The sequence below is a fragment of the Brassica oleracea genome, chromosome C3 (assembly GCF_000695525.1).
Source record: "Brassica oleracea var. oleracea cultivar TO1000 chromosome C3, BOL, whole genome shotgun sequence".
Classification (NCBI taxonomy): domain Eukaryota; kingdom Viridiplantae; phylum Streptophyta; class Magnoliopsida; order Brassicales; family Brassicaceae; genus Brassica; species Brassica oleracea.
Window position 1 is genome coordinate 2,371,665 of NC_027750.1, and position 9,765 is coordinate 2,381,429.

At 35.2% G+C, this 9,765-nt stretch overlaps 3 protein-coding genes across 4 annotated transcripts; 2 read left to right on the forward strand and 1 right to left on the reverse strand.

Annotated features, from left to right (window-relative positions):
- The first annotated feature begins 2,222 nt into the window (after positions 1–2,222).
- LOC106329635 (uncharacterized protein At1g43920, Chloroplastic-like) lies at positions 2,223–2,834 on the forward strand. Its single transcript, XM_013768320.1, has 2 exons — positions 2,223–2,709; positions 2,782–2,834. Exons 1-2 carry the CDS (start codon positions 2,223–2,225, stop codon positions 2,832–2,834), a joined length of 540 nt encoding a protein of 179 aa, XP_013623774.1.
- Positions 2,835–3,137: 303 nt separating this feature from the next.
- On the forward strand, positions 3,138–4,208 carry LOC106329636 (glutathione S-transferase T3-like). Its single transcript, XM_013768321.1, has 2 exons — positions 3,138–4,004; positions 4,077–4,208. Exons 1-2 carry the CDS (start codon positions 3,138–3,140, stop codon positions 4,206–4,208), a joined length of 999 nt encoding a protein of 332 aa, XP_013623775.1.
- A 3,778-nt stretch (positions 4,209–7,986) lies between these two features.
- LOC106331495 (high mobility group nucleosome-binding domain-containing protein 5) lies at positions 7,987–9,745 on the reverse strand. 2 transcript variants are annotated; one of them, XM_013769870.1, is made up of 6 exons: positions 9,526–9,745; positions 9,381–9,442; positions 9,242–9,293; positions 8,927–9,028; positions 8,807–8,847; positions 7,987–8,645 (listed from the first exon to the last, which is right to left on the reverse strand). In XM_013769870.1, exons 1-6 carry the CDS (start codon positions 9,586–9,588, stop codon positions 8,222–8,224), a joined length of 744 nt encoding a protein of 247 aa, XP_013625324.1. In that variant the 5' UTR covers positions 9,589–9,745; the 3' UTR covers positions 7,987–8,221. The 2 variants fall into 2 exon arrangements, with proteins under 2 accessions (XP_013625324.1, XP_013625325.1); XM_013769871.1 differs by having other exon boundaries at positions 9,541–9,744.
- Between the last annotated feature and the right edge of the window lie 20 nt (positions 9,746–9,765).

Consider the following 9,765-nt stretch of genomic DNA (forward strand, 5'->3'; position numbering starts at 1 on the left):
GCCAAGTCTTTTGTCTTTTGTCTTTGGTCTGTTGATTTGACTTAAGATGCGCTATGAGCCGTTGGATGTGTCTTTCTTTTATCAGTTCCGTCTCTTTGCCGTCTTAGACCATCCAAAACTGGATACGTTAAAAGAATCCTTAGCGCAAATCTTTAGGTTTGTTTTAATAAAATATTATTAAAAGAATGTTATTAGTTTGCATATTTTAATAGATTTATTAATCAATACTAAACCAAGTGTTATTGGTTTTATGATTTTCAAATCTATATATAAATCTAGTGTTATTGGTTATATTTTTTTTAAATAGATTTTGAAATCAAGTGTTATCCACTGACAATGATTTATTCAAGAATTTGATTTGAAACTATATTTCCATGGATCTGTAAGTATTTTTATGCTCAAAATACAAAGGAAGAAATACAAAGGTTAACCTTGTTATTTTGTTTGGATTTGTGATATTGTTATTTTCTCCAATTCTCTACGCATCACAATATATTTCATGTTCACAAAGACATAAACCCTACCACCTACAGCTACAACCTCGCCGGAACACATTTGACTTTTTTTCATCCAACTTCATCTTGACATCCTGAACAGCAGGATAAAAGTTGTACGTAAAATTACATGTCAACAGGCTCAAAGATAATGACTAAAGACTTTATCGTTACTGTGTCATTTGACTAACTTTGTCAAAGTCGTCTCCGTTCAAATGTGTGTTTCCAGAGGTGAAAAGCACTTCAAGCACATAATCACTCACCTCAAGCACTACATAATAAGGAATAAACACAAATTAACCCCATAAAAAGAGATCACACACAACAGCAAAATATGATTACAAGAAAGTGTTCTCTATATTAAGGACATATGGCATTTTCACCAGTAGAGCCGACTTAACACTTTTATGGACCATAATGCAAAAAAAAATGTATCATTTAAGATTTATATTCATATAATGTTTAAAATATTTTTAAAATTTAATCAGTAATATTTTGTGATGAAAATAAAACTATATACATATCAAATATTTTTGGACCCTTTTCAATTTTATATATTACATTTTTTTAATTTTTTGTATAAATATATATATTTATAAAAAAAATCGACCCCTTAACTATAAATATACGGAAGGAAAAATGCTTGGGCCCGGAGCGGTCGCACTGTTTGTCCCCCCGTAATTAGCCGGCCATGTTCACAAGCCGCAGTCTCATCTCTTGTAAATCCATTTGGTTGATTTATAATAATCTATATACTTCATTTTTAAATATATATGAATTCTTATGAAATCCGTTTATTTGATTTTAAAAATCAGTGGATTTATCAAAAATTTCCAAATCTATTAGAATTTCCAAATCCATTAAAATATTAGAACCAATAACCCCCACTTAGTATCATTAAAAACCAATTTTTTTGAATAACAAGAGATTTTGTAAGTCATTAAACAATCATCAAACCAATAACACTAGATTTTAGTAAGAATCTTAGAATTCACCAACCAATAACAATAGAATTTAAGAATTTAAGAATTTCAACAATCACTATAAATCTATATCCCACTAACACCCCCTTAGGGGTATAAATGCATATTTATCTTTTAAATGAAATATTTTAGTCATTTTGACCTTTGAAGAATTATATTTGTGATAAAAAAATTTAAGATCATTTTCTCAAAATTTGTTGCGTTGTAAAAAAAATGGCTTATTTTATGGCAATAAATTTTATTTATATTTAAAAGTTAGTTGTTTATTGGAAAAATTTATCAAAAACACTTCAAATCCCAACGTTTTAGTTGCACAATCTCACATCTAATGATTTTGATGGTTGAACTAGAGATCCCATCCTTTAGAAGGAAAAAAGAAGGTGATCAGTGCCTATGTATGGAGAGTTAGAGACTATAGATAATGGAAACAAGTCAACAACATTCTTCTAAGTTATTTTTTCCTTAATACATCTCTTTATTAAAATAGATATACTGAAATCTAAAAAAGTACGTTACTTTTGCACTATATATACAAAAGATTAAACTCTGTCGTTTGCTATTAAAAAAAAAACTTGGATTCTCCTTTGCCCCCCCCCCCCATAACTTGCATCCTTGGTCGTTGGTTTCGTTGGTTGATGATGATTTTTGTGCTTTAACTCTGTTCTTACTCGTTGCTTGCGTTGGTTTGATGATGATTATTGTTTTTTAACCATGTTCTTACATCATTTCTTTCAGGTAAACGAATATGAGACAAGATTACAGTTACAGCCAGCCATCTTCATCATCAAACTCTGTAGACATAACCTCCCTCCTTGAAGCAGAAGGTCAGATGTACGCGGATGAAGTTGAGAGTAGCTACTTAAATGCAGAGGCGATTGAGTACCAACCTCAACCAGAGGCTGATGATGGAATCCCGACTACATGCTACTGTGGTGCGGAGCCTGTTCTCGGATACTCTTACACTCCTAAAGACCCATACAGACGGTACTTTACGTGCCACAATGCTGATGATGGAGACTGCCACGTTTGGAAATGGTGGGACGTGGCGGTCATGGAGGAGATGAGGGAATTTCAGAGGGAGCTTAGGCAGCTTAAGGGTCAAGTTAATGAGAGTGAGCATAAGCTGCTTATCCTCGAGAAGACAGTATCCGAGTTTTCAAAGAAGAAAGCAGGAGTTAAGCTAATGGTATGTAGCTTAGTTTTAATAGGGTTGGTGTTACTTATTCTGCGTGGTGAGTTTCTGTTCCTTGTGATTCTTTAATCTCATTTTGTTAGAAATATGATTGTTTCATCTCATTTTTCAGGAATATTTGGAAATGGTTCAAAGGAGAGTCGTGTACCTCGCGAGTTTCTGTAATAAGGTAAGATATTTGCAATATTTTCGTAGGCTATGTACTTAGTATTTTGAATTTTCCTAGCTTGAATTTTGCAAGCTAAAATCATTTAATGAATTGGTGTTAAATGATAATATTTTGCTATCCACCTTCCTATTTGTTCTGATTTGATTGGCTTTTATTGCTTCTTAGTTAGTACTTAAACTTAGTCGAATACTTAATGTTCCAGCTTCCCAACTGCATTGATTTGATTGCCTTAGTTAGTTCTAAGTCATAGAAGGCTTACTTAAGCCTCTGTGTCGCTAGTAGAGTGGCACAGAGCAACCATGGCTAACTCATCAAGCTATGTTAACCTACTACAGAGTCAACATCCAGTTGACCTTGATTCACCCGAACCTTTTTGGTTCGGTAGCCAAGGTGCTGATGAGGCTTATGTGATGTCTGGTAGCCAAGTTCCTGATACACACGCTGCTGTGAAGTCAACTCCCCAAGTTTCTGAGAGGAGGAAATGGTCTCCCATAGAGGATAAAATCCTTATTGGTGCATGGCTTAACACCAGTAAAGACCCGGTCGTGAGCAATGAGCAGAGAGCTGGAGCATTCTGGAAGCGGATTGTAGAGTACTACAACGCAAGCCCTCTCCTGGTTGGGACAATAGAGAGAGAGCTGGTTCCTTGCAAGCAGAGATGGGCTCGGATTAACGAGCAAGTATCGAAGTTTGCTGGATGCTATGATGCGGCTCTTCGGGAGCAAAGAAGTGGTCAAAATGATGATGATGTGATGAAAGCTGCCTTAGACTTATTCTTCAATAATAACGCGTACAAGTTCACCCTGGATCACTGCTGGAGGGAGCTGAGGCATGACCAGAAATGGTGCTCCATGTTTCAGGGTACGGACAGTGGTAAGGAGAAGCGCAAAGTGGTGGATGTTGATAGAGAAGAAGAGGCTGTAGGAGAACCAGAGGGTATACCTCTCGGAGTGAAGGCTGCGAAAGCTGCTCTTAAGAAGAAGAAGAGTGGCAGAGAACAGGAGTTGTCAAAGTTGCAAGGCGTTTTAGAACTCAAAGAAAAACTGTCTAGGCAAAAGCTCCTTGATCGTTTATTAGCGAAAAAGGAGCCTCTCTCTGAGATGGAAACAACTCTGAAACTCAAACTAATGTCTGAATTGATTTTATGTTTATCTGATCGGTTTAAGGTATTACTGTTGTTTTGAGTACTAATTTCTTTAAAACTAAACTAACTCTTCTCTTGATTCTCCTTGTTTCAGGTTAAGGCTGAAGTTGTCACAGGTGCATTGAAGCTTGAGAAAGTCACGGGTGCATTAGGAGTAGGGAAAGTCACGGGTGCATTAGGAGTACTGAAAGTCACGGGTTCATCTCTTTCAGTTTATGTAGTATAAGTAGTTCTCGTTTGGTCTTTAGCTATGTATCACCTTCTCTTTGTTTCCTCTTCATCAAAACTTGACTTATGTTCTTGTGTTTTCTCGGAGATGTTGTAAGATGTTGCTACCATGATCTTCTAAAGATCACAAAACCTGACTGATCTTTTGTAATATTTGCGTGTAAGAAGTTCTTCTCTTGATTCTCTTTGTATCAATATTAAGACTTGCTAGAATGTTATTGTAAAAAGGATATTCTCTTGATTTGAACTCAACACTTGGTAGAATATTAAGACTTGCTATAATGTTATAGTAAAAAGGATATTAAGACTTCACAATATTAAGACTTCTCTTGCTTCCGATTGAAACCAAACGAATACACACATAATTTTAAGCGTAGGACTATTGATTATGTTAACATAAATTTGGAATTAAAATTTCGAACTTATACATAAAAATAACTTATACATAATTTGAGATTATACATAAAAATTAACTTATACAAAAAAAAACTTAGACATTGTTTTCTCAAGCAGGATGTCATCATCTTCATCCGATGAATTGGAAGAAAGATTAGACGAAGTTTTCGACGATATCTGCGAAGATACATTCAACGACATTCTCGAGGCCCAAACCAATAAGCAAAGAAAACGTGCTTATATAGAACGAAACCATGAAGCAGGACACAGCCGTTAATGGAATGACTACTTCACCGAAAATCCGACATATGAGGCACATTTTTTTGGACGATGTTTCCGTATGAACAAGGAATTATTCATGCGTATTGTCTATGGCCTCTCACAGAATGTTCCATTCTTTCAACAAAGAAGAGATGCTACCAGGAGGCTTGGTCTTTCTCCACTACAAAAATGTACGGCAGCAATTCGTATGCTTGTTTATGGTTCTGCGGCTGACGCGGTAGACGAATATCTCCGACTTGGTGAGAGCACGGCACTTTCCTGTTTACATCATTTCACTGACGGAATAATACAGTTATTTGGAGATGAGTATCTACGAAGACCCACGGCAGAGGATCTTCAGCGACTACTCGATATTGGAGAGACACGCGGGTTTCCTGGGATGGTTGGGAGCATTGACTGTATGCATTGGGAGTGGAAAAATTGCCCAACCTCTTGGAAAGGACAGTACGCATGTGGATCAAGAAAACCGACAATTGTCTTAGAGGCTGTAGCTTCACAAGATCTTTGGATATGACACGCTTTTTTGGTCCTCCAGGTACCTTAAACGATATTAATGTCCTTGATCGGTCTCCTGTTTTTGATGACATTATAGAAGGTCGAACTCCAAGGTTAGAGTACGTGATCAACGAACACGAGTATAAGTTCGCTTACTACCTCACAGACGGTATATATCCAAAATGGTCAACATTTATCCAATCTATCACACTTCCTCAAGGTCCTAAAGCAAACTTATTTGCTAAAATTCAAGAAGCAGCCCGAAAAGATGTGGAGCGGGCTTTTGGAGTATTGCAAGCTCGATTTGCGATTGTCAAAAACCCGGCTCTTACATGGGACAAAGAAAAGATAGCGAAGATTATGCGAGCATGTATCATACTACACAATATGATAGTCAAAAATGAACGCAACGGATATGCTCGTATCGACATATCGGAATTTGAAGAAGGAAACGTTACCAGAAGTTCACAGGTGGAAACCGAAACCGACAGGCCTACAAATCTCAATAACATATTTGTCAATCAGAATCAGAAAGATCTTCGGGATAGGCGTAGACATGATCATTTGAAAAAAAGATTTAATTGAGCATATTTGGAACAAATTTGGTGATAAAGATTAATAGTTATTGTATCTTTGAGTTTAATTATTGAATCTTTTTTTCCATCATGCAATAAATAAAAAATAAATTTCAATTTAAAAAAAAATTATTTTTTATTCCTAAAGACTCCTAATTGGAGATCACCATTAGACACATTATTTTGACTAGAGTCCTTAACTATTCAAAAAAAAAAATTATTAAACTAATCCCAAAGACTCCTCCCACAAATCCACCATTGTGGATGCTCTTATCTGTTTAACGTCCTTGTAATAGATTGCGTCATTAGTGAAGGACACACGCGTGTCGCACCATCTTTTCTTCATCAGCTTAAATCTGGATTAATGCTGACTTTATTTTATTTTATTTTTTCGTGTCCCGGTTTGGAGGAGACTTTAGTGTTGGGTGTAAGGCGGATACTTGTTTTTTTACGTATATTTGATATTTGGTTTGTCTTAAACGAGTAATGAACTTTTGGATTTGTACTTGACATGTCGGAAACAAGTACTTGTCCAAATATATGTTACTTGTATTGTTCGATTACTTGCTACATACAAGTATTTATTAATTACTTGGATATATTTTTAAGTTTTTAATAATTACTTGATAGATAATATTTTATGAGAGAAGATTATGAAAGTTTGTTTTATTTACTCGACTTGGTAAAAAACACAAGAGTTATTTTAAATAAATTATTTGCACCTAATATAAAAAAAAAAAGAATGAACTTAATACATATATTTCAATAAGAAAGTATTGCTTATTTCTTACAACACAGAAATATCTATGCAGGTCTTTGGTTTTTATAGTTTAGTTATCATTTTTCAGTCGTAAACACAAGTAATGAGTAATATCAAGGCGAGCCGTAACTTTTTTTGTGATACTTATTACTTGCCTTGTATTTGCAAGTAACAAAACTCAACGACTTGATACTTGACTTGGCAACGACGAGTACCTGAAAAAATGAGGCGAATACGAATCAAGTAACGGGTATAAGGCAAGTAACAAGTATTTGTGCCCACCCAAAAAGACTTGCAAGTTAAGAAGCTATCTAGAGACTGATTAGTTTCTCCACTGGCAACCGCAAAAACTGAAAATGGTTAAATGACCGAAGGATTTTAACCAAGGAGTAGGATAGTTAAAATGATTGAATTTAAATGTGGCTTTTGATATAAAATTACTAAATGTCATCAAAAATATATTAAGTGTTAAGAAAATATAAAAGTGACTTCATTGTGAATATAAAACAAACAATATAATAATAAGTTGTTAATTATATAAAATATGTATACATATAAATTATTAATTTATAATTTTAATGGGACCATATATTTACATAGATTTTTTTTAAATGTTATCTTATTATTTTATCGATTTGTGTCAAATTTTAAACCGGCCCGAATTGAAACCGGTGAAATTTATTAATTTATAGAAATTATTAATTTATCGAATATAATTTATAGAGGTTTTACTATACACGGTTCTGTTTAGCTTAGTATAAAAGATGAAGTCATAGAGCTCCTCCTAACAAAATAAAGAAGTAAATAGTTCATATATAAAGTACTAGTATTATTCAAAATATGCTTTATAAAATATGAGATGAGAAATTTGAATAGAATATGAGATTTTGATACTTAAATTTAACATTGTTTATTCTTCTGTCTCACTTGAGTTCACAGTGAATATAGGCTTGTTTTAGCACTATATCTTGTTTATGTCATAACAAGAACACATATGAGTTATTTTCTTCTTTTTTTTGCCATCTTAGACTATGATTACTAGGGTTTTTAGTTTCGGGTAAGAGACGGTTTTTAGCTTTTCTTAGATTTTAATTAAAAAAAGTTAAGAATCGTCTCTTAAATACTTAAATAAGAAATATAAAAGTTCTTTCTTAACCGAAAAGTGTAAAAAAATGTCAAATCACGACCGGTGTTAATAATGCTCTTAGTATGTTGAGCATTTTTTAACAAAAATATGCGAAGCATTTAAATTAAAACTGCTTTGCAAGTGAAAAACATGATTCATATCAAAGAGGGGCTGCGAGTAAATAAATGGTAAACATTTCACAAATCATAGTTCAACAGATTAGCTTTACTCAACCCCTATGGCTGCACATTTTTCGAATCAACATAGCCTAAAATCCCTACAAAGTCCTATACTTTAAACCAAATAAGACTCAGCTGTATAAATTAAAAACTCTTCTAACGGTACTTGCACATAGACACAGACTGCGAAACTCTTGTCTAAGCCTCTTCACCATCTTCCTCTTTCCCTTCTTCCTTGGGTTCACCCTCTTCCACTTCTTCCTTGGTTTCACCCTCTTCCACTTCTTCTTTGGGAGCTTCCTTCTCCTGCTTCTTCTTCTTCTTCTTGCCCTTCAACTTATCAACCAAAATCTGCAGAGGCTTGGATTCATCGTCAGATGCATGCTCATCACCACCCACATCTTCATCATCAGTCCTCTTCCTCTTGCTCTTCTTAGAGGAAGCCATAGGTTTTGCCTCCTTTTCAGAGACAGCCTCTGATGGAGACGAAGAAGCCCTTTTCTTCTTCCCGTTGGTTGCTTCAGAAATCTTATTGCATGACCTCAGACGCGATGCCGCTGCTACCATCTTCCCCCCAATATCCCCCATGACGCCATTTGTCCTAGCAGACTTCCTGTTAGTCCTGCAAAGAGTTTGTCCCAAGATGTAACAAAGATCACTGAAAAAAACACTCATTGTATGAGACAGACTCATTAACCTCTAGAGATTATCGATACTACCAAACACAACACACAGGATCTGAATCAAGACCTGACCAAGAACAAGAAGAGTCTCTCTACTTACAGTTCTGGGATAACATCAGCAATCTCATCGTCAGATTTGTCCTGTAGGGAGATATTGAACCATTAACAGATAATCCACAACAGCAAATCGACAATAAAAATGATAAAAACAACTCTCTACCTCATCAGCATTAGCCTCCTCCTCATCATCATCTTCTCCAACTAACTCCCACCTCTCGTTGTTCATATCCAAGATCTCTTTCTCACCATCATCATAAAAAACCTATTATCACACAACGTTAGCAAAGCAAAGTAAGGTAACAAACATTAATTGACTAATTGAATGCACCCTAAATTGGATAATTAAGGATCCTGAAATCAACCTAACTCAAATCAATATCAACAATTCATTTAATGAAAGATGTAATTGAATCTACATCCAAGCCAGATCTACAGAAACAAAGACATGATGTGAATTGAATTGAATTATTATTACCCGATGTTTCTTAGTGCGGGAGTTAAACGAATCAACCACTCCTTTGTAGAATCTACACAACCAAACAGAGATCTGTAAGATTCAAACATCACAATTACTTAAAAAACCAAACTTTATCAAGTTAGATCGAGTGACTCACTTGCGATCTATCGGCCACCAAACCTTAACCTTTGAGCCCACCAACTCTCCACCATTGCTGACCTGTTACAAAAAAAAATCAGCAATTCGAATCAATTCTACTCATCAAAAAAGCAGAAACGAGAAGAATCGAAGTTGAATTGTACGATCGATTGGAAAACCTTATCCTTCCCAGAGACACTCGAAGGTTTAGTCTTAGCACCAACCATTTTTCAGACAATTGAGAGGGAATCTAGGTCGGAGAGAGAGAGAGAGATCTTCTCTTACAGCGCAGTAAGAGGGATGAATTATGAGAGAGAGAGAGAGAATGAGGGAAGATTCGATTTAAATTGGAGATTTTTTAGGGTTCGAAAGGGTGTGTGACACACCCATTCCCCCCCCCCCCC

Coding starts and splice junctions, on each gene's coding strand:
- LOC106329635 (XM_013768320.1), top strand. CDS start 2,223: ATGAGACAAGATTACAGTTACAGCCAGCCATCTTCATCATCAAACTCT. Junction 2,710..2,781: donor GGTGTTACTTATTCTGCGTG/GTGAGTTTCTGT, acceptor CTCATTTTTCAG/GAATATTTGGAAATGGTTCA.
- LOC106331495 (XM_013769870.1), bottom strand. CDS start 9,588: ATGGTTGGTGCTAAGACTAAACCTTCGAGTGTCTCTGGGAAGGATAAG. Junction 8,848..8,926: donor AGGAGGCTAATGCTGATGAG/GTAGAGAGTTGT, acceptor ATCTCCCTACAG/GACAAATCTGACGATGAGAT. Junction 8,646..8,806: donor GCTGATGTTATCCCAGAACT/GTAAGTAGAGAG, acceptor AACTCTTTGCAG/GACTAACAGGAAGTCTGCTA.
- LOC106329636 (XM_013768321.1), top strand. CDS start 3,138: ATGGCTAACTCATCAAGCTATGTTAACCTACTACAGAGTCAACATCCA. Junction 4,005..4,076: donor GTTTATCTGATCGGTTTAAG/GTATTACTGTTG, acceptor TCCTTGTTTCAG/GTTAAGGCTGAAGTTGTCAC.